This window comes from Psilocybe cubensis, chromosome 6, assembly GCF_017499595.1.
Source record: "Psilocybe cubensis strain MGC-MH-2018 chromosome 6, whole genome shotgun sequence".
In the NCBI taxonomy this organism is placed as follows: domain Eukaryota; kingdom Fungi; phylum Basidiomycota; class Agaricomycetes; order Agaricales; family Agrocybaceae; genus Psilocybe; species Psilocybe cubensis.
The window spans coordinates 663,619-687,871 of record NC_063004.1 but is presented as its reverse complement, the minus strand read 5'-3'; the positions used below and the strand labels follow the sequence as shown (position 1 = coordinate 687,871).

At 43.3% G+C, this 24,253-nt stretch overlaps 3 protein-coding genes across 3 annotated transcripts; all 3 read right to left on the bottom strand.

The window, feature by feature from the left end:
• Positions 1-7,320: 7,320 nt before the first annotated feature.
• JR316_0006743 (uncharacterized protein) lies at positions 7,321-8,910 on the bottom strand (the record flags this gene model as incomplete). The annotated part of the gene is made up of 1 exon (XM_047892489.1): positions 7,321-8,910. One exon carries the CDS (start codon positions 8,908-8,910, stop codon positions 7,321-7,323), a length of 1,590 nt encoding a protein of 529 aa, XP_047747771.1.
• A 105-nt stretch (positions 8,911-9,015) lies between these two features.
• Positions 9,016-11,160, bottom strand: JR316_0006742 (uncharacterized protein; the record flags this gene model as incomplete). The annotated part of the gene is made up of 1 exon (XM_047892488.1): positions 9,016-11,160. The coding sequence occupies one exon, from the start codon at positions 11,158-11,160 to the stop codon at positions 9,016-9,018; it is 2,145 nt and encodes a 714-aa protein (XP_047747770.1).
• A 10,398-nt stretch (positions 11,161-21,558) lies between these two features.
• JR316_0006741 (uncharacterized protein) lies at positions 21,559-24,110 on the bottom strand (the record flags this gene model as incomplete). Its single annotated transcript, XM_047892487.1, has 4 exons — positions 21,559-23,275; positions 23,328-23,648; positions 23,853-23,917; positions 23,982-24,110. The coding sequence occupies 4 exons, from the start codon at positions 24,108-24,110 to the stop codon at positions 21,559-21,561; spliced, it is 2,232 nt and encodes a 743-aa protein (XP_047747769.1).
• Positions 24,111-24,253: the final 143 nt, after the last annotated feature.

The window sequence follows — 24,253 nt, the reverse complement described above, 5'->3', positions numbered from 1 at the left end:
TGCCATCTATGGCAGCACATACACCAAATGTTTCATACACATCCGTCGTCGACAAAATCATTATGGACTCTCATCCAGCTATTTCTTCTGAGAAAAAGCAAGGTCACTATTCTCCGCTGCCTGAAGCATGCCACCTGCTCCTTTAAAATTCTTATTTTTGAACCTACGGCAGGTTTGATCCCATGGGCGGCTACCCCGGTTCGCCTCCCACCCAGTCTGACATTGAGTTCAAGGATGTGACAGATCAGACGGCGTATTTTAACCCTCCTTTTCTATATGTATATACTTAGATATTACCAAGCACTAGATACTGACAACTGTTTTAGAATTATACCAAGCAGCAGCTATGGGCCACGTACAACCATATAATCAAAAGTTCTCTTGGCAACAATAGTTATGATAGCAAGGTCACAGCGTTTAAGAACCTCTGCCTGCATTAGCTGCAGTCAGAGATTCTGACTTATAATGCGCTGGAGGAAATTGATACTGGGCTGACAGGGATTGAATTGAGTTTGGAAACGCATTTGTACACTGGTAGAACTGAATAAATTATTTTTGGAGCCCTTGTGCTCATTGATTTGCAATACCCCATAAATAATCCTCCTTCTCTGGGAAGACACGGGTCAAATGGGGCCGTCTGACAGCACAACACGGGTCAAAGTGGATCCATCTGCTTATAATACATGGGATATAGATGGACCCGTTCAGTTCATTTGCGGCCTGTGTTTTTCCCATGCAACCCCACACGCGGATTCTGCAGGCCACCCGGTGGCTCCATTTAGTGCTAAATGGCACGTCATGTATGCTATGATTTGCCAGGCTAAATCACACGTATAGCACGCTAATCTCTTAATTAGGTAGTGGGAGTAAATCCACTGTATCTCACATAATATCCTTATTATTAAATCTTAGGTAATGTACGTTATAAATAAACTGTCTAATGTGATTTAGTTACAATGGAATGCATGAGCCTTAGAATGTCTACATGGTCAACATGATATAGAACAATTTTGCCTGATTTCCATTACACTAAATGGCATTAAGTTCACTTAAAATTTATGGAATATCATATAGAATTGTCAGCCAATACAATTGTTGTGCAGAATACATGGTCATCCATCAGATTCCAATGCTTCCCAAGATTGTTCAACCTTGCACTGTAATATATATTTTTACTATTCTAGCCACAGAAGAGATTGACATGAAAACTTGTGTGGTGGCTCACCTGTTTGTGTATTTATTTCTGGTACATTTGTATTATATCATGCAAATGAAGAGTTAAATCTATTATATTTCATCAAACATAAAACATAGTATTGTAGAAAGGCATTGTATGGGACTGAATGATAACAAGGTAAGATAAAGAAAGCTAGAAACAGGTACCAGATGCTAAAATAGTATTTTGCACCAAAGCCGCAAGTCTATATAATTAGTAGGAATATAGTAGTGTTAATATGAATTTTTAATGGAGCTTATGTCGCTCGTACCTTTCAAATATAGTAATTCTTTCCTATGTCCACTATAGCATAATACATATCCAAAGGTTTTCCTGAAACATTGAAGATCGAAGTTTGTGATTGGTTATAAACTATATGTAATCCAACAAACACAAACCCCAGGGAAAGAGTGGTCCAGACTAGATAGGACAAAACCTTCTCCTAAGTTTCTTAAGGGAGGACGCTGCCTAGGATTTAAGTAGATTAGGATGGTGTGGATTGTGAAGGGTAACAAAAGCGAAATAGTAAGAAGAGGATAACCGGGTCGTCTGGGTACGATAGTAAATAAGCCTTCCGAAAATGGGATGGAACCGTGGAATTGGATGGCGGGTGTATATGGAAAGCGTGAAGAAGATGCGTAGAATGCGTATGAGAAATCAATAAATGTGAATCTTAGAGGGGTTGTCTGAAGTGAGTGGGGAACGTTCCGAGGGGAGATGAGAAGATGACTAGGGGTTGGAATGTCGTTAACGGGCTGAATCTTGGAGAATGGGGAAAGTGTCTTTAAATTGACAATCTTTCTGAAGCTTGGAATGAAGCTATACGTCGCAGGAGTATTGACTGAATCGAGGATGAAAGACTAAGTCTATCTCGAATAAAATCGCTCCAGATGAGTTGACGGAGGGAAAGGATGTCTTGAATACACTCCTAACGGCGATGGTTGGAAGGTGTAGAAGGAGTAGGAGCGGTGACGGATTGAATGGAGGAGAGGAAGTAGGGAAGTACTGGAGGTCTGGATAGAAGTTGGATATTCAATGCTGAGAAGAAGAGGCGTTGGATGAGGAGGATGACTGGTCTCGGATGAAATCCTCTCTTAATGGAAAGCAAGATGACTTTGGATGAATGGAAGTAAACTTGGTCTCGATGGAGGGTGGAACTGATGACTGAATTGGACTTGGGTTTGGACTTGGCTTGAACTTGAGCTTGGAATTGAAATGAATCGATGTGGATTGACTTGAAATTGACTTGACTTGGATGAAAATTGACTTGCTTTGAAGAAAGTGGGGACTGGGTGTAACTTTCCTGTCATTTCGTGTAATTCTACTACAGCTTTTATACTAAAAGCTACGTGAACGAAATACCAATCTGAGCTACTGAAAACCGAGTCATATACTGTACAAAGTGTCAAGAATGAGGCTACGCAAGTGTAACAATAAGCAAGAACAATAAGACATGTCAATATCGACCAAGAAATGAATAGGATGAGTAAGAAAGAAGTGTATGACGAAGGTGAATGGTAATACAGATTAGATAAAAGAAGCAAGGATGAGTCAGAAAGCATAGAAGATTGGTAAGACAAAGATAATAAAAGCGCAACAGACAATAGAAAAGATATAAATAAACACAAAAGGATGAGTAAGACAAACCAAAAATAAGTTGGAATGAGTAATCCGCAGCCTGACGCTGAGTAAGACCATTGAATTGATAAAAATAGAGTTGACAGTCCGGCTGTGCAAGGCAGTGTAGAAAGCTGTGCAGTTTGATGGTTGACTGATCCGTCGCATAGCCTTGATGATCCAACGAAGTGACATGATCCGGAATAACGTGGCTCCCATGTGACAAGTGTTGATAAGATAAGATGTGTGGATGACTTATGGAAAGAATGACTGCTTGGGTTGAGGGCGTCGTGTGTAGATCCAAAATGAACATCTCATCTCCAATCAGGATTGGGGTATGATATCCGTCCCAAACTTGAGAAATCAACCGTCCCCGGTTGCGGAAGGAAGGGGGGGATAGATTAGAAATCGTCCATATCGTCGCTCCATGTGTCTTCATCTTCCTCACTCTCGTGTCCAAGTTCTCTGATCATCCGGTCTAGCTGAGGTCGAGAAATGACTGAACCGTCTCGTGGAAAATAGCGAAGAAGTCGGAAAGCAGCTACACCTTGAGCCAGTTGCGTACCATTAAGTTCTCTAAGCACATATGATCCTCCTCGTGTCTGTCGTACAACTTCGTAAGGTCCAAGATATCGTGGCTTGTGCTTGCGATTCATCTCCTTCTCAACTTGACTGTTCCTAACGAGGACTAGATCACCAAACTTGAAGCTTTTTTGTCGAAGACGTCGAGCAAATCGTTGTTCAAAAGTAGCTTTGGATTGAAGTCGTGATTGTTTCAGAACGTTGGCTATGTTGGCTAAGTCTTCATCTCGTTTCATGAGTTGTCGAACACGGAGAGCTAGAAGATCTTCGGAACTCATTCCTTGTCGGAATCCATCAACTAGAAATGTGGCTTCAAGGAGATCAAATGGAAGAACAGGATGAACACCATGCATGACGTAGAAAGGGGAATGTCCAGTAGAGCGTCGAGTGATGCATTTGTCAGAGAAGAGTGTGTGATGAACATACTGTGGCCAGTCTAGAGGTTGGTCACCGCAAGCTTTGAGAATGGATTCACGGAAGTCAATGTGACCACGTTCAATAGATCCATTGGCTTTAGAGTTGTAAGGAGAAATGCGAACTTGAGGAATGCCGTACTTTTCCATCAAAAGACTGAAAGCGCCAGAGACTTCTACTCCATTGTCCGTGCGTACAATAGCAATAGCACCATATCGGCATATGACTTCTTCCCAAAAGAAAGTAGCCAGCTCTTCGGAACGTAAAGACTTGAGGGCACGTCCTTCAGGTGCACGTGATAAGTCGTCTCGGGCTAGGACTACGTATCGGAAGCGTCCAGATTTGGGCATGTACATGACGTCGACATTGATGATAGTGAAGATAGTTGGGGGAGCTGTGATAGTGATAGGAACTTCGCTTTTCTTGGTGGATCTGATCTGACATTCATGGCAAGTAGCGAGATGATGCTTGATATCCTGAAAAAGAAATGGCCAGAAAAACCGAATGCGAATAACTCCAAACACACCATATATTCCTCGATGTCCGAATTCTTCATGAGCTTGAGTAAGAATGAGACGTCGCTTGTCTGGATCTAGAATAACCAAGAGTGGAGGTCTTCCTTGTCGTCGTCGATAGAGTTGATCATCTTTGAGATAGTACTGAGTAGCGCGAGCAAGGAATCGTCGTCGGGACTGCAAATTGGGAAAAGGGGGTATAGTTTGGTCTGTAAGAAATTGAAGAATTTGTCGAAGTGTCCGTTCTTGAGAAGAAGAAGAAGCAATAAAAGAAGGAAGCGAGATAGAGTCATACGATGGCATAGAAGAGGGAGTAAAAAGAAAAGTAGGGAAAAATTTGACCGTATTAAGAAGAGCAATATTGTCGAGCCAGTCATCGTCTTCTTGAGGTTCTTCTAACTCTTCAGAAGTTGGTTGTTGCCTTGAAAGTCCATCAGGTCCACGATGATTACCGGCCTTTACATGGATGAGCTTGAAGTCAAAGAGAAGAATGCCTTGTATCCATCGATTCATACTAGCACTAGGCTGCAAGTCAGGCTGATTGAGCATGCCTTTGATATACTTGGCATCGACTTCAACGTAGAGGTTCTTGACTCCAATAAGATAGAGGCGGAATTCTCGAAGAGCACGGAAAAGACCATATAACTCAAGCTTGGGCTGACTGTATCGTGCTTCTCGTGGATTAAGTGAGATAGAACCATAGCGGACAGGTCGTCGGATGCCTCCTTTGTCAAGTTGATAGAGAATGATACCAATAGCAATGTGAGAAGTGTCCACGGCAAGAATAACTGGGCGATCGGATGAATAGTCAATAGAAGTGAGAACAGGAGGATTGGAAATGATTTCTTTGAGAGTTTGGAAAGAGTCTTCTCGTTGTTGGGTCCAGACAAAGGGTTCGTCCTTACGATAGAGTTCTGTGAGTGGTCGGACAAGGGCTGAGTAATTTCTGATCCAAACACGCATTGTTCCGCATAGACCTAGAAAGGATCGGATGTCGTGCACAGACTTTGGTCGTGGCCAATCAGTGACTTTTTGTACCTTGCTCTGATTGGGTAGTCGTCCATCCGGAGTGCATAACTGTCCAAGGATAAGAACTTTAGGCTGAGCGAGCTGAGTCTTTGGTCCAGAAAATGTAGCACCAGCACATCCCATGCGGTGCATAACTCGATGAACATCTTGAGCGTGTTCCCAGACAAATCGTTGTATTCCTGGATTTTCTGGAAGTGTTTCTGGATTGCCGTCCTTGTCTAAGTACTGTGTTGGAGGGCCTTTGATAGGAACATCGTCGATAAAGACATTGGCTACGTGAGGGATCTCGTCACGAAGGATAAAGGTGGTACAGGCTTGAAATTCCGCTACTGCATTCGTATATCCCATAGGCATTGAAGTAAGTCGAAGAGGTCCAATAGGCGACTGGAATGTGGTAAGATCTCGGCTTATAGGATGGATTTTGCGTGCGTCATATCCCCAATATAAGTCAAAGACCGTGTAAATAGAATGACCAGCAAAGGGAACCACAAAGTCGTCAAGAACTGGAGGAACTCCTGCGTCGCGATAGGAAATAGAGTTAAGAATCTGCAGATCATGAACTAGACGGATAGCACCAGATGTCTTCTTCTTGACCCAGAAAATTGGAGAGCGATACGGAGCTTGGCTTGGTTCGTATACTCCAGCGTCTATCTTTTCACGTAAGAGACTGATAACTTGATCCTTGATGCCGGGTGGAATAGGAATATTTCGGACTACCCAGGGCTCGTGATCCTCAACAGGAAAGATGTATGGAGAGAAGTATTCTTCAGAAAATGTTCCACGTTCGGACTGATGAAAAGCGAGTGAGTGTTCATTGAGTTTAAGAATATGAAGGAAAAGCTTTTCTTCTTCCGGCCATAGGAATTTGTTGGCGTTAATGTTCATTGATTGTATGCGTTCAAGAGTAAGTCTGGTTGTTGGTGTAAAGGCAGGGGGATGGAGCGGGAGAGGTGGGAGAGATAATAAGGGATCAACAGGAATTCGTCGTATAACTTTGGCCGATTCTGGAGTAACCCGATTTATAGGTCTAACTTTCCGATCAACTCGTTTATAGGCAGTATTGGCAGAAGAGGGGGAAAGAATAGGTGATATGAATTGATTCATGGAGGCTCGAAAGGTTGATAGTGTTGATCCTGACGCGGCAGTGAATACAAAACCAATTGTAGGAGAGCTTGACGACCTTGCCGAATTAGTTCGGTTGACGGTGGGTTTAGCAGTAATATCTGAATTGAGTGACCATGATCTCGCATAAATGCTTTGATCTATCCGAAATTTCTGTAGGTCTTGACCCATCAGAGGTAATGGAGTGGTCGTCCTTCTTATCTTGTCCGTAAGCTTGATTTTTTGCTCTTTGTGGATAAGATGAAGCCCTTCCCGATTCTGTAGGAGTTTGAGGTGTATTGGAGGCGTGATGGTGGTGTATATTGGAGATAGAGATTCCGTATAGCATTCCTTTGGGAGGTTGCGTGTGTTTCTCCAAGAACTCTGCAATAGGTGACCTGAGGATTCGTTTGCGGACTGAAGTGGTAAAGCGGGGGTGGAACAAATAAATAAAAGGGAGGAATAAATAAAGGTTAGTTTAACGACTTTTCGGTCGACGTACATACAAATGGATAAAGTGGAAAGAAAATGGAAATAAAAGGTAAAGGAAAAGGTTGTATGGCGTGGAGTTGCCATTGAGAGTGTGAATGTGAGGAAAAGGCGCATAAAAGAAAAGTGGAGGCATTCAAGAACTCGTTGCACAAATGAAAAATCTACATAAGTGTCCGTGAAATGGAAAAGAGAAACGCAAAATGTGGAAATAAAATGGGAGGTGGGATAAAGGCATAACAATGAGGAAGAAGAAACACCAGCAACAGCAAAGGTGACAAAGAAAAATTGAGGGGATTGGAGAACAAAGAGAGGGCGTTGAGGAAGCAAGCTGATGTCCATGCACCGTCCAGATAGTCAGTACAATGTGTTGGCGTCCAAGGGATGTTCTTCTGTGTTGTCGATACCAAAGGGACTTTCTTCTCCATACTGATAGTACCATTCGTTTCCATCATCCATATTTGAAGCTCGCGATTCGTGCATTGTGCTGGTTATGGAAAGAGGTAAAAGGGAAGAATTGTGGTCGACCTCTTTGCCATTTTGGGCTATTTGTAGCTCTTCTTCATCCTCGTTTAATGGCTCCTTCGGACTGTCGTGGGCTACTCGCAGAGGATGTACCAAAGCTTTTGGGCCTCGATGATGCTCGTCTACATTTGCGGTGACCGTCGATGATACACGTGTTTCTTGGTGAATCATAATCGAAAGAGGTGTCTCTGGAAGAGCAGAACTTCGGGAATGAGGTTGGGGAATAGGAGAAGCGTTTTGAGAGCGAATGGATTGGGGAATAAAATGAGTCCAGGATGCTGAGTGACGTTGGCCCATTGGATAGGCACTGACTGAAGCAGAGTGGTTAGATTGAGACGAGATACCAGTGCGACTGAAGTGTAGAATAGTTGGAGTCGTCGTCAAGTTTATATGGCTGTCTCTCTGCAGATAAACATAATGGACAAAGGCCGTTCCTGTTCGGTCAGAAACAACACGAGTAGGAGAAGAATAAGTGGCGTCGTATAGAATCCAGTCTTCAAAGCGCAAGTGGGGGTTGAGCATTCCCATAGCCGTAAGGTGAGTATTGTCAGAAGAGAATTGAATAGCTTCTACTTCGGGTGAGCTCAATTGTTCCATTTCTGGATCATCATCAGCTGGTTCTTCTTCATGTGGGTCGTTATTGTCTGAAGTGTGGGATTTGATGGACGGATTGACAGATGGTGATGGTGGCTGTTCTATTTGTGGGGCCTCATGTGTGGAATCGTAAGGTGGTGTGGAAATATGACCATAATGGGCTGTCGCATTGAATTGAGAAGTTCCCGAGTCATCTTGATACATTGAGTCATAATCGGAAGCGTAGAGACCGTGAGAGGAGTCCTGAGTCGAGTCATGTTTGCAGTTGGAGTCAGAGAAAGAGGGTGCATCTTGTGAAGTGGATAAGTCCTCATTTGGGTTAGCAGATTCGTCCCGATTCAGAGATTGTTGCCTAGTAAGGATAGATAACTCGATCATAGAAGGGGTAGGTGATGGATAGCAAAGGTCATCTAATAATTCACCGGGTTCTAGATCTTCTTCAATTTCACCTTCTTCGGCATCCGGATTAGCTAAGGAGAGGTTGTTGTGTGCTAACATTGTGTGGGGGGTCTTGTCGTAAATGGTATCCGTGAAGTAACGCCGGTCGTGCTGAGTATCAGGTGTCACAAGGAATTTCTGCTCACGTGTAGGATCTTTGACGTCATAGAAGGCAATGAAGGTCCCTTCGGGTTGTTCTAGAATGTCCACATAGTTGTCACGGGTCCATGGACGTCCTAAGAGTATATCAAACTGGACTTTGTCGGATACATAGCAATGAGCACGCGTCCTGACTGTACCAATATCAAGTTGAACATTTCCAACAAATCCAAGCATGTGGGATTTGCCGCCATGAATATCGACCATAACAATAGTATTCCGGCTGTCCATCGGCAACTTGACAATCTTCTTCCAAGCCTGTTCGCTTAGAATGTTCTGCGTAGATCCACTGTCAATCAAGGCATTGAGTTCGTGACCATTACACATTAATGTGATTCAAAGAAGGGGCTCGTGAGCGCGAAGGGATTCAACTGAATTGGTCTCGTGCATGTATTGAACAGGTACGTCCTTTTTGGCACTGCGAATGATGTCTAGAACTTCCTTATCGGAAAGCTTTAAGTTGCCGTTTGCCAATGAAGCTTTGAATTCGTCGACAGTAAGGGTCTTGCCTTTGATGCTGTTGATAAGAAGGGTCCTAAGGTCCTTTGAAACTCCAAGTAACTCGCCAAACGTCGCATTAACGGGTTGATTAAGGCATCGTCTGAGAATGGCCATAGTGTCAACAGTTTGGGATATGTCAGAGACATGTTTCTGAGGGGCTGCACGTGGCTTGGTAACTGATTTGCCTCGTTCTAGACTAGGAGTGACATCTTCCATGATTTGATCATCATCGGCCGGATCAAAAACCTCGTGTCGTTGTGCAGTCTCGGGATGTTCCGTTGGATTTGCCCTAATCGGGACATTGGGTTGAGCTTGTTTGACAGGAATTGATGGATTCATTTCGGCAGAAGGTTGATTAATTGACGGGATTGGGACAGGTTGAATGGAAGTGGAGCTAGGCACGTTGTTCGGCAATCCAGAGTTAGCCGGACGTTTAAGAATAGATGGGATCTGAGAAGAATCCTTAGCTTTACTCATTTCCGCTCGCTTTCCTTTGAGATACGCGGGTTCCGGAGGTACTACAGCGTCCATGACCTGTTTGCGTGCAGCACGTGTTTGCTTTTCAGTTGGGATTCGATTACCAGGACCTGCCAGCGTAAATTCAAACTCGTCTTCTCCATCCCAGGTTCCAATGTCGTCCTCTTCTTCTTCTGCAACCATGGCTCTGTAGTTCTTGAACATCTGACCATAATATGCTTCGGATACGGCTATGCTCGTGGTAGCGACTTGAGGAGGAGGAGGAGGAGGCTGTTGTTGACGAAGGACTGCTTGTGCGATTGACTCTCCATTCTGGCGAATAATGCGGGATCCATCAGGAAAGACAACTCGATTGCTACTGTCTCTGGAGATGAGCTTGCGGTTTGTAAGATCAATGAGCGTTGGGCAGTTGTTGATTCCATGGCCTTGTTGATGGCAACCATAGCAGATGATCTCGGATGCGGACTGACGTGGTGCTCGTGGTGCTGGAGGTGCTGTCTGACTTGCGATTGGGACTGGCTGAGCTGGCTGTGCACTTGGATTCATAATGGCCGGAGCAATGAGCATGTTAGCAAGAGCGGGTTCCAACTTGATGGCACGAAGATAGTAAATGGCGTACGAAGAATCATGGATGGTGAGCTTTGACATCTGCTTGATCAAGTTCTCTACTTCGTCGTCCTTGTGTGCTTGCTTCTCTTTCTTGTCTAGATCCTGAAAGATGCGCTTGGTCTCTTCCGGGGGATTGTATGGACGTTCACGGGCATCGCGTGTCTCAATGTTAGGAAACATCTCCTGTAAGTACTTCTTGATCTCGTCAAAGACTGATGAACGCTCTGGATACGAATCCTTTGGAGGAATAAGAGACGTGAAGGGGCGTGCAGAAGGATTGTCAAAGATTCCAACGTCAAAGCGGTCTCGTTTAAAGATGATTTCAACTGCCTTGGTGACGTCTTCAATGGAAAAAGGTGAGGAGAGATCAATATGAGGATTAAAAACCATGATCTTGCTTTTGAGCGCAGGTCGGAGGGATTCATTGATTCCTAGCCAGAAGTATTGATTGTATTCCGTCTTGGATATCTTGTTGTTGTTGAGAAGCCAACCAGCAATGCGAATGTATTGCTTCTGATACTCGCGGAAGTCATCAAGAGAGCGCATAGAGAGATTGGAGTGTTGGAAAGCGTAAGCACGAAGAGTACTCAACGTGAACTTCTGCGTCGTCCTAGCATGGTCAAAGATCTTGAGCATATCAGTCTTGAGTCGTTCCCATTGCTTGGCATGGTGGCTGGGTAAACCTTCAATGATTTCTCTGCTCTCTTGGTTGCAGCATTGAACCATGTATCGTACTTTGTCATCGTCGAGAGTGACATTGTACTGATCAAAAATGTGGTCGCAGTGATCCAAGAAGTTCTTGACGTCGACGTAAGATCCAGTGAATTTTGGAGCAGCACTAGATTTAGGAACGGGCATATCGACAGGAGTACGTTGGATGATGGTAGTAGCCATAGTGGGAGTAGAGGATGGAAGCGGATTGCCAGAATCAGTCATAGCGTAAACCAGTTACAGAGTCAGAAAGTGTTGCCTAGAATTGTTGCCTAGAGTTGCCTAGAGTTGCCTAGAGAATAGACCAGCGAAGCAAAATAACCTGTAAAGAAAAAGAGTCGAAATGGATGGAATGGAAGTGATAAAGTGGTAGATTGCTGTGTTCCTAATACAAAATCCTAATTAACCCTCCCTCGCGGTGGGCTCCAGATGAAGATCGAAGTTTGTGATTGGTTATAAACTATATGTAATCCAACAAACACAAACCCCAGGGAAAGAGTGGTCCAGACTGGATAGGACAAAACCTTCTCCTAAGTTTCTTAAGGGAGGACGCTGCCTAGGATTTAAGTAGATTAGGATGGTGTGGATTGTGAAGGGTAACAAAAGCGAAATAGTAAGAAGAGGATAACCGGGTCGTCTGGGTACGATAGTAAATAAGCCTTCCGAAAATGGGATGGAACCGTGGAATTGGATGGCGGGTGTATATGGAAAGCGTGAAGAAGATGCGTAGAATGCGTATGAGAAATCAATAAATGTGAATCTTAGAGGGGTTGTCTGAAGTGAGTGGGGAACGTTCCGAGGGGAGATGAGAAGATGACTAGGGGTTGGAATGTCGTTAACGGGCTAAATCTTGGAGAATGGTGAAAGTGTCTTTAAATTGACAATCTTTCTGAAGCTTGGAATGAAGCTATACGTCGCAGGAGTATTCACTAAATCGAGGATGAAAGACTAAGTCTGTCTCGAATAAAATTGCTCCAGATGAGTTGACGGAGGGAAAGGATGTCTTGAATTCACTCCTAACGGCGATGGTTGGAAGGTGTAGAAGGAATAGGAGCGGTGACGGATTGAATGGAGGAGAGGAAGTAGGGAAGTACTGGAGGTCTGGATAGAAGTTGGATATTCAATGCTGAGAAAAAGAGGCGTTGGATGAGGAGGATGACTGGTCTCGGATGAAATCCTCTCTTAATGGAAAGCGAGATGACTTTGGATGAATGGAAGTAAACTTGGTCTCGATGGAGGGTGGAACTGATGACTGAATTGGACTTGGGTTTGGACTTGGCTTGAACTTGAGCTTGGAATTGAAATGAATCGATGTGGATTGACTTGAAATTGACTTGACTTGGATGAAAATTGACTTGCTTTGAAGAAAGTGGGGACTGGGTGTAACTTTCCTGTCATTTCGTGTAATTCTACTACAGCTTTTATACTAAAAGCTACGTGAACGAAATACCAATCTGAGCTACTGAAAACCGAGTCATATACTGTACAAAGTGTCAAGAATGAGGCTACGCAAGTGTAACAATAAGCAAGAACAATAAGACATGTCAATATCGACCAAGAAATGAATAGGATGAGTAAGAAAGAAGTGTATGACGAAGGTGAATGGTAATACAGATTAGATAAAAGAAGCAAGGATGAGTCAGAAAGCATAGAAGATTGGTAAGACAAAGATAATAAAAGCGCAACAGACAATAGAAAAGATATAAATAAACACAAAAGGATGAGTAAGACAAACCAAAAATAAGTTGGAATGAGTAATCCGCAGCCTGACGCTGAGTAAGACCATTGAATTGATAAAAATAGAGTTGACAGTCCGGCTGTGCAAGGCAGTGTAGAAAGCTGTGCAGTTTGATGGTTGACTGATCCGTCGCATAGCCTTGATGATCCAACGAAGTGACATGATCCGGAATAACGTGGCTCCCATGTGACAAGTGTTGATAAGATAAGATGTGTGGATGACTTATGGAAAGAATGACTGCTTGGGTTGAGGGCGTCGTGTGTAGATCCAAAATGAACATCTCATCTCCAATCAGGATTGGGGTATGATAACGTATAACAAGTTAGTCAATGGCATGAAATAATATATGTTTCAAACCTACCAAATGTTTAGCATAAGGTTCACTAGCAGCAGCATAAGCATAACACTGTGTGACAGATGTGGATGTATGCGCTTTAAAATCCAAGATAAAGTATGTACATATTATAGCATGTTTACCTGCTTATATGCCCTTGAATATAAAAAGGTTGGGTAAGCAAAGAAGAAGTACATAGAAGTGAAGGACTTCCCTAAAAAAACAAGTAGAAAACTTAGCAGTACCGGAGACAATGATTGGAGAAACTTATAAGGTTTGCTTCAAAGTCCAACGTTCTTCTAATGCCTTATCAATTCCTTCATTTTTGTACAGTTGGGCAAGGTCTTAATCTTCGTTGATATTACAGAGGGATGGGCGGAAACAAGTAGGTGGAAAGGGAATGATGGAGGTAGGAAAGAGAAAAGTAGTTCACAATTTCATTCCAAGTTCACCATTTACCGGTCACCATTTACATTGAGTCCTGTGACTTTTTATGTGTTTTCATAAGCAATGATCAGCATTCATATTCAATCTCCGATTCAGTTTCAACATGGTGTAGAAGCCAGTTATCAACTCATGGCAACACACAGCTGAATACCAGTCAAATATAATGTGCCTTCCTGCATAAAATTTACTAATCTCAGTTGCATTTTAATACTATATAAAAAGTCCCCACAAAATTCCATGCTCTTGTTATACTTGAAGCAAAAATGTATACCGGGTAAAAAATTATAGGATCTTGTATACTATTGGCAAGAAATTAATATAGAACAGATGATATAATCAATTGTTTACTTAAGATTGGATTTTGATCCTTGCCGTTTCAATAATTACTGACTTAATATAATACATTTTCAATTTTTTTTATATGGATTCCAATCTGTTCACAAGTATGAATATTTTTCTAGAAGGTGGTTTAATTATTGTACTGCCTTATCCAGTTATAACAATAAAAAATAAACTATCTACCTCATTGGAGTGTGGCAAAAAGCTTTCCGGCTACAATGCCATGGCCTTCTATTGTGACTTGATTTTTCTATAACCGTCTAAGACCCGCATTGCATGCCATTCTTTTAGCACTTTTGTTGATGTAGTCATTGACTACTGTACCTCTCCGCAAACTATGTGTCCCATCCACACTCAAGCCCACTAGCAGCCCAAATGTGGCTTATTATAACCCATTATTGAAATGTAAAGAGGCTGTTTCACCTCTAATTCACAAGTACAAGTAAGAGCACTTGTCAAAATTGTGTGTGCATACTTGTTCTTCAAGTTTCTTAGTATAAACAGTCTCATTCAAAAATGAGATTCTCCCTTAATAGGTATGGGGCTAGATTCTCAAAGTCCTAATAATCAAACTGCAATTCTCTTGGTTACAGATGCTCTCTTGGCTAACAAGTAATTGAAACTGCAATCCTTTTGGTCACAGGTATCCTCTTGGCTATAACAGAAACAGAGTGTAAGCTCTTTCCTTGGAGAAGAATTTGCAAACCCACACCGGTGGCTTCTTGCCCTAGTCACTTCCTGAGTGCTAACTCAGAACATATAGAAATGACTTGCAATACAAGCACTTTTAAGCACCAGAGTATTTTATATCCAAGTTCAGATAAACTTAAAAAGAAAGCTAAAATAGTAACTAAATCTACACTTGTGTTTTTCTTTACTTAGACAACAAGCTTATCCGCAAAACAACTTATCATACTGTTCAAATGTGTGGGTTTAGAATAAATCTATACTCTCAATTCTTGAATATGAGATTACTTGTCTTTAGACTACAATGTATGGCTTAATTTATACTACGCTAGCTACTGAGAAGAGAAAGTTGAAGACACAATTACAAATGAAAATGAAACTCTTAATAATACTACTACTGTGCCTTTCCAAGTTAGTTGGCGAGGGCAGTGTTCCTGTATTCTTGCTAGGCTTACTAGCAAGCACACTTACTCTTAAAGTCCATTGATTACATTGTAAAGCATGCAAAATGTTTTGAATGAAAATATAATATTCCTTGCACCAATCAATAATAATAAAATAGGCAAAACTCATAGAATGCCTTAAGTCAACATTGTTGGGAAAGATACATTATCTGTAAAGATAAGATTGTGTATGATCACATGATAACTGCACTCAAATCAGATAAGATTGAAGATTCACAAGCATAATCAGCACCCAGCACAGCTATGGGAGCAGCAATCAGACAGTGCATAGCCTTAAATCTAAAAATAGATAATCAGCACAGCCTATTTGATGTGTTGTCAAGGCAACATTCTTGAACATTCTATTGACTAATAACAATGATACATATTAGTAATCTCCTACTTGGTGCTTAGTGAACACAATAGAAACACTTATAAACCACCACCCGGCACTTACTTGCTCTACCAAAATTAGCCAAAATAATAGAAACAGATTGATAATGAGGTTTAGAGTTTAGTCAGCCTATTTCTATATAGAAATTGCTATTGTGATTATGTAAGCATAGGAAAAGGTATATAAAGGCTCAGAAAATTTTGGGCAGAAGCTACAGTGGGCAAAAAAACCGTTTGAGTGTTGGTCACGTATGAAAAGATTAATTTATAACTTTGAAATTAAAAATGTTAAAAATATGAGATTATTCACAGATATACTATATGGTGTTAGCTAAAGGATGACACACTGATCATGTGATTTGTCCAAGAATTGACCAAACAGCAGCATACACAATTTGCTAAGTCATTCGAATAGTTTTTTTGCTAGTAATTTAAATGCTATAAACTATGTATTATCACATGACTTTGTTGATATACCAAACAACTATCAATAAAATCATGTGACTACATGTTGAATAAATATATAATAGCTACAACCAACCTCTTTATCCCCCCAATCAAGCATGAAACCCCTCTCTAAAGCAACCATTGCTACTATTGTCTCTCTTCTTACTTCTGGTCACTCCTATGCCTCTATCAAGGCCCAGACTGGAGCTAGTGCTGGTTCTATTACCAAGATTTGCCAAGACTACTGTCCTGAGGCAGTGGTTTCCCATGGAGAACGCCCAAAGAAGCTGACTGGTGTCAATATCACCTATACCAAGCGTGGAATTCAAACTGGACAAATCAAGAATGCTGTGCAAGCTGCCAAGTCTCTGGCTACTATTAATGGCCAGAATATCAGTCCTCAAACAGTTAGGAATGCACTCAAATCAACTGGCATAGTCTCAGTGGCAAAACAAAAGAAGCCTTTGTTATCAAAAAAGCATAGGAGGGCTAGATTGGAGTTTGCAGAAAGGCACTTGGAGTGGACTGTGGATGACTGGGCAAGGGTCTGGTGGTCAGATGAGACCAAAATCAACAGATTGGATTCAGATGGCAGAGATTAGGTGTGGATAGACAAGGAAAACAGACAGGACCCCAGGAGGATCAAGCAAACTGTGAAGTTTGGAGGAGGAAACTTGATGATGTGGGGTTGTATGGGATGGGAAGGAATTGGATTTGCCACTCACTGCGGGCATTGGCTTCAATAATCACATGAGTAAATGTTGAAATGTACTTCGATATTTTCAATAATTATTCAATATGTATCACGGCTCGTTAAAGGTTTAAAATATTCAACATTTACTTAGTTTTTTTTTAAAATGTAATCAGCATCCAAAACAAGCAATTCTGATCCTGATTAATGCTTGAATACATGTTGAAAGACTAGTAAAGTTGCTTATTTATATTGTTTCATGTTTTCAGCTGACAACTACGTAATATAGTAAGTATGTACCATGGCGTTTACACAGCTTTTTCTTAGTATTTTATTTTGTTTGATGATAGAGGCCAAAACCTAGCGATATATCGTCGTAGCTCATGATCATCGATGTGATCAACTCGCCACTAGTTTTAATTCTGGGCGCATGGGTTGGCCCGTCAGTGTCAGAGGCCCACTAACAATATTGTACTAGGACTTGATATGTATGTATATATACCCAATAATCCATAGATTTACACGTTCAGAATATTATAAACATAAGCCGCGACTGGTCATAAGGTGTTATCATGATCATGATATTCAGATTTGCGAGATCTATGTTCGTGTAATAATATATATAGATATATAAGGCTACTCTGGTTCTTATACATATTCGATTTCCTCTTCGACATCTAACGAGTCTTCTGTATCCTGGAATTCACTACCTGACGGAATTGAAAACTCCAACATTAACTGCGCGTGTCAATCCACATAATCATAATCAGTCACCCGCTCGTAATATATATATAAGTCACAACTTACACGATCAACAGGTAGCATATGAAGAAGGCCGTCATATTCACCTCCAATTACTTTTGTAGAGGCGCAATGAGAAATAACTCTCGAAAGAGGGATCACCAGCATCTGGTATCGATTAGGATAACAAAGGAATCCCGCAAATTCGCCGTAACGTCTGTATGGATCTGTTTGAATGTCGAAAGGTGCGAGTGATTTCAACCTCAGAAATACTTCGTATGTGGTATGCCCGTCTTCTCTTGTATAATGATATTGGAAAATGTCTTCGATAATTGCTGGTCGTATTTCGTCAAGGTCATCCGCTGACAAGACTCGATGCTTGTATACAATCCTACTGTTTCGAATAGAGGCACTAGATGGTGCAGTTGATGTACCATAGCAAACTCCGCGCAGCGAAACTTCTGTCATGAAATCGGCTTGCTGTGGCATAGTATCAATTTCCATGCTTCGATCGAGTAAATCGCAAACTTGTTGATGAACTCCACTCTCAAGCCTGAGCCGCAAGGTCTCGGACCGAGGAGCAAACGATGGGGAGTTGGGATCCAATACACTAGCAAGGCGGAAACCTCGAGCGTCCTCCAGATCTATGCAATCCATTACCTGTACAAGTCTGAGGACACTGTCGCGAATATCGTCGTTATCCGAAAGCAATGCGCGAAGGTTCGCGCTTCGTGTCGCAACATGAAATAGTGTGGACTCGAGCTGACCTGATGATTATCGTGAAGTATATCTTTAATGTTACGTTCTGTACAGCAAGGATATTCAGGAGAACCATACCTATTTTTGAATTTGTATTGATTCTATGAAAGAAATTGATATAACGTTCATAGTGAGGGCCACTATGGGAATGGTTTGGTCCAAATAGCCTAAGCATATCAGCAATATGAAGAGCGGCATGGTGGGTGGGCTTCAACTGCTGGTCGGGGTAAAGTACTCGGAGATTTGATATATAACGATCCATGAAGGTGTCATACCGCGCTATCTGACTAGCTGTGGTGACACGCATGTTTGCTATACGTATTGCACTGACTAGATCCATAAAGTGCCTGAGCATTGCTTGTTTGCGGTTGGAGCCTGATCCCCAGAGCGTTATAAGAGTAAAAGGAAGATGAATTGTACAAATGACCCTCCAGTTGTCGGCACTCAACTTTCCTCTCTGAGTTGTACCCCAATTTGATGGCGCAGGAGTAATCCATGTAGGAAGTTGGGTAGATTTCATGTCTTTCCAGACACATTCCATTACGTCCTTACCCAAAACTGGCCGACGACGTAATACTCCAGAATCATTTGTGAGATTTTCCAGATATAAAAATTTCTCGGTATCATCATCGATCTTGAAGGCAATGTTATCAGTACCGGATATATTACTGTTTTTCAGAATATTTATGCTGACCTCTTCTATAATCAAATTAAACAATGCGTTCTTTGCACTCCGCCTCCTTTCATCGACATCATGTTCTATCTCCAAAATGCTACACACGTAGGCAAAGATAGCAGCAGAACCTTGCTCGTAGGCTCTCCGATGAGAGACAGCTGGATTGTCGGTATCCACTATATGTCGGATTACTCGTGTGACAAGTGTCATATTCAAATTCTCGTTGGGAGGGAGCTCTGGATGTCGATCAACTTGCTCATGATCAAGCTCGTGCCCTGCTGGGTTGCTTTCAGGCTCATCGACTTCTGATTCATCGCTGTTTACCGATGGGTCTTCAATCACTTCCACATCTTCATTGTCAGGTATCATGGCTCTCTGTAATTATAATGTTGGTAAACAGATTTTTTGCAAAGGCCAAGAAAAGGCGGTATAACAAAACACCTACCCAGGCGACTATATTATTTGCAAGGATCCAACGTGTACCGATTACGAGTGTGTGATTTTGTCCCAATATATGGTTGTCAAGGCAGATTTTGAACAGAATACGCCTTGAAAACAACATTAGTTCTTCCAGCAAGTCTTCTCCACCCTGATTGATTAATTGGCAACACCTTCGATGTGAAGGACGATCTCTTTGTTGGATGGTGCCGTCTCTCCGGGTGCTTGGAGCTAATACTGCATCAGTTATCCCATCCCCCCCATCTTGTTCAACATCTATCTGAAAGATTGACCGACAGTGGTTCTGGAGAAGATTAAGGTCGAGTACGTGCATGGGATCAATAACAGTGTAAAGAACTGGATTCCAGTATGGGAGGCGGTAAAGTGGAGACCATCGTAGTCCATACCTTTGGAATATTTGCTGACGTCTGGCTTCGCTTTCAGCATCTTTCCATAACTGGCCAATGGCTCGCATGTGCTGGTCATCCTTTGGGGGCCATTCCCTCCTATCCAGGACATCAATATCGTCGACGTCAATACTGCAGAACGAACAGAAATAGTGCGAACTTGAGCCTCCCAGGCCAGCAACTTGACGCGCAGCCAACATATCGCAAACCAACGGAACAAGGATCGCCCAGAAAATACGACCCAGAAACTCCTGATACGTCCGTAAAAACCTGACACCCTCGTAGTAAAACACCTCTAATTCGTCTATCACTAGGTCCAGATATGGGTATAAGTCTTCCTTTGAAGGTTTGTTTGGTCCGGGAATAACGCCAGCCAAATACATGTTTTCTTGAAGGTATCGGAGATGTTGGGGTAAATTAAGTACAACTAACCATATTCCCGTAGATGAGACGCTTTGCTTTGCTGTTTTATTATGGAATGGGTTGAAACTGTCCACTGATAAACTGAATATAAGCCGACCTTCGTTTTCCGGCCCAGGGATAAAAGGGTTTCCTTGTGAGTCCTTGAGGTTCCGAAACACCGAAGAACGCCAAATATCATCGACAGGGAACGAGCCTGCAAAATCGTCATGCAGAGGGCGATCGAGGTGCTCTTCTATATCCTTTCGTGATAGCAGGCGCCCAACCCAGGATTTCAAATCTTGATGGATGTATTTTCTTCTAGGCCATGCTTTGGTGGTCCCATTCGGCTGCGTTGTCAGTGTCCACAGAGGAGTACTGCAAGCAGTGCTGGTAGGGGTGCGCTTGTTGGTACAATCAAGTATAAAAGGATCAACATCTTTGAGCGGACTGTCTCCCTTGCGATAAGGGTAAAGGCTGTGGCACGAAGGACATGCCACATACGTTCGTGTGATGGGGTTCAAGCGGAAATGTCCCGACAACGGGCGAGGATCTTTTGGCATTGATTCATGTATTGAAGATGAAGATGTAGAGACTCTTGAAGACTCTAATATACTTTGGATTCCGCCCAGTAAGCTTCGTAATGCGCGACGTGGCGAAAAATAGATGTTCTGCATCACCAGAGTTAGGATGCTTGCCGCCTTTTTTTCTTTTCCTCTAATTGGAAATGGCTGAAAATATGCATCTACAGAGGAGACACAGATTAAGGTCAAATTGATCAACGATATGGTACATGCACATTACTTGTATTTATGACAGGGCGTCCTGTCCCTTCACTTCTTTGGCTGGTCCATTCTGCTTCTTTGAGGAGCGTAAGGTTTCTCAATTCGACCCAAAGCCGGTGAAGGTGTTCAGCGACGTCCAGATTGTCACTATCTAGCACCATTGCGGAGGAAATAAGGCGAACAAGTTCGCGTTCAGCGTGAAGATATGCCCGGTTGACATGTTCATCAGCCAAAGCGTAAAGACCTTGATTGACCAGCATCAAGTCGTTGTCAGATGGGAAAACAAAGGCACCATTTGTCCTAGGGTCGTGTTTAAATCGCAATAATTGATCAATGCGTATGACTGGAGAAGACAGCAGGTTTTCGAGCTCCAGCGAAGACCTCATAATCAAGCTGCTGACGTCCAGATGTTGTGAAGAGTCATTAAGCATGGGAAGCAAATTCGCAGAGGATGTTGATTCGGGATGGCTTCTGTCGCTCCTGGTATGCCGGTCCCTCTGCGATCGGGAAATTCGATTTCCTTCACCTTCATAGAGGCCCGTTGCGGGATTTAAAACGGTACAATATGTCTTGCACTTGCACAACACTGTTCTTCCTCTTGGTTGTCTGCGAGGATTGCTTGCAACAGGGCGATCCATTACTGGAATATACTAGTGCAGGAGTATGGGTCAAGCGTGAACTAGACATGGATCTAGAGTGATGATCAATGAATGTTGGGTCTTTTACAGATCACCATATCACGGTCGCCAAACATCAAAAAACGTCATTGATCATAAGAAATCTTACACGTCATCATGATATCGATATACACATTCAATATCTAATTGTACTCGAGAACTATGCCCTGCCCTGTTATATTATGCTCTCGTCCTTCTGTAGTTCAACCACGTCTCTCTCAAGATCCAGTTAGGAGAACCATCTGACCTCTTGGCACTAAGAACTCTTGCCTGACATAGAGGATGGGTGATGGGTTCAACGTCCCTATAAACTGCATATCTACGTGTGATATCCTGCCATTGGGTTTCGGATTTCTTGTACCAGACTTGACAGTTGAAAAAAGTCTGCTCTGGGGCGGTCTTATGGAAGAAAATGTCCCCAACTGCAGGTTGCGGGTCCATTTGCTGCGAATAGATAGGAGTCACAAGTCGTGCAGGTCCTGTTGAAAGAAACCAGCGGAACGTATGCATCTGGCCCTCATATGAAAACGTCCCAGAATTTCTGTGCAGCTCGACCATAGAAACGCCAAAGAGAGCGTTGTCTTGATCCAATAGTAATTGGTGGGAGGTTGATGTCGAGATGGAGGATGACCACGAGTGTTGGGTTGGCTGGGTTGCCGAAGTAGTGGTAGAATTGATTGTGGAAGTAGACATTGGCAAAGGAGCTTGCGGCATACTCTGAGGTTGTTGAGGTGGAAGAACATGCTGAGGCTGTTGTGGAGGAACGGTCGCGACAGCTGGCGGAGCAGAGAGTGACTGAGGTACCGGTAGGGGTTGAACCATAGGTATAGACAACGGTTGATGCGACAACGGCGGTGCCGATACATGAGATATGGGCAGAGGTGTTGCCAATACCGTCGGCGCCAAAGAGGGTTGATGTAACTGTTGAACCATAGGCACGGGTACCGGCTGAGGCGGTGGCGACGACGACAACAATACATGAGGAGTGGGCTGAAGTGCCTGTGATGCCGTCTGTACTAAGGGTGGTTGATGCGGAGGTTGGACTACAGATATGGGCACCGGCTGAGGCGGTAATGTTTCATGAGGGGTGGACTGCGGCGCCACTGATACTGTCTGTGCCAATGACTCTGATGGCTGAACTGCAGACATGGTCACTGGTTGAGACGGCGGAAGTGGCGACACTATATGAGGGGTGTGCTGATGTGCCTCTGATACCGTCTGCACTAAGGATGGTTGATGCGGAGGTTGACTCGCAGATATGGGCACTGGCTGAGGCGGTGGCGATGATACATGAGGGGTGGACTGGGGCACCGCTGAAACTGTCTGCGCCAATGATTCTGATGGTTGAACTGCAGATATGGGCGCAGGCTGAGCCGCCGGCAGCGGTGGCGGCGACACTATATGAGGGGTGGGCTGAGGTGCTGTCAATACTGTTTGTGCTGATGATGGCAGTTGGACTGCAGACATGGGCACTGGCTGAGGCGGTGGTGGTGAAGATACATGGGGAATATTCTGGGGTGCTGCTGTTACCGTCTGCGCTAAGGACGGCTGATGCGGAGGTTGAATTGAAGATATGGGCTCCAGCTGAGGCGGCGGCGGGGGTGACGACAAAGATACACGTTCCACCAATTCTGGCCGCGCCAATGGTGGTTGATGAGGAGCTTGATCCGCACGAATGCGTAATGACTCCGGTGGTGGCGGAGACAATGCATGCTGAGGGATGGGTGGTGACGACGACGGCTGAGCATCAGACACAGACACTGGTAAAGACACAAGTGGAAGGGATGACGCCAGAGAAGCTTGCGCAATAGGTGCAGGAGCTTCTGGCACTCGAAGTCGAGCTGCACGCTGAGCAGCGCATCTTGCAATTGTGGCGTCATGATTACTATGATGTAGTCTACAAAAGGTCAGCTTAACATAGTAAAACAAAAATGATTCCTTGAACTTACAGGTTCATAGCTCCCGAACCTATCGTCCTCGTTTCCCCAGTCAAGATATAGTGACAAGCGTTTGCCATTGAGTCCTCATCCGCGTAGTCAGCGAAGGGTCTGAGTACGGAGAACCCATCGGTCGTTAACATTTGATAATCCGAGATATCGCCCGTGAGTTTGTCAAGGACTTGTACAATTTCGCCAACGGTAGCTTGAGGGCAATAAAGATAAAAAAGCCGCATCAAGCTTGCACGCTTGGTACCCATGTCAGGATAGAATTGTCCAAAGAGTTGCAATCTGTTTGGACGTTCTGTTGGATCGGACAATGTATTGATGAATCTAGAAGTACAATTAGTTCATGGCTCAAATAAAATCTATGCCTAGATCTACGTACCAAAGAATGGCGTCCCCAGCATGTTCCGGAGATGTATACGGTTCCACTGTCATAGTCAGCTCCGAAGAGGTTCGAGCGACATGTGTAGTACTGAAAACGAGCATCAGTGAACCCGTGTAAGAACGAAACGGTAGTATATATAAGCATACGTAGAGTTCCTAGAGCTCCTAGGGGTGCGGGTGCGCTTCATCTCCATGATGGACATCTTATAAATCTGTGGTATATGGCGCAATATGAATGTCAAAAGTTCAAAGGAAGTATAAGATCATGGCTCTTACATCCATCTCGAGGTCAGCCTCAAATCCGAGCAACGGTGCAAAGGATGGACGGTCTGCATTTGGTAGATCGCAGAGATGAACGTCTCCAGCTTCCCGTGTATAATTTACTTCTTGGTTTCCGTTTGACATGGTGGTAATCAGAGAAAGATGCCTAGGGGAGGGTCGTTAGTCTTTCACTGTTGTCATTTGCGATTGCATTTGAACTAATATTCCGGCTGGTGATTATATATTATGATCATGAGGTCGAAGCGCGGCCTTTCGAATTCGTCACG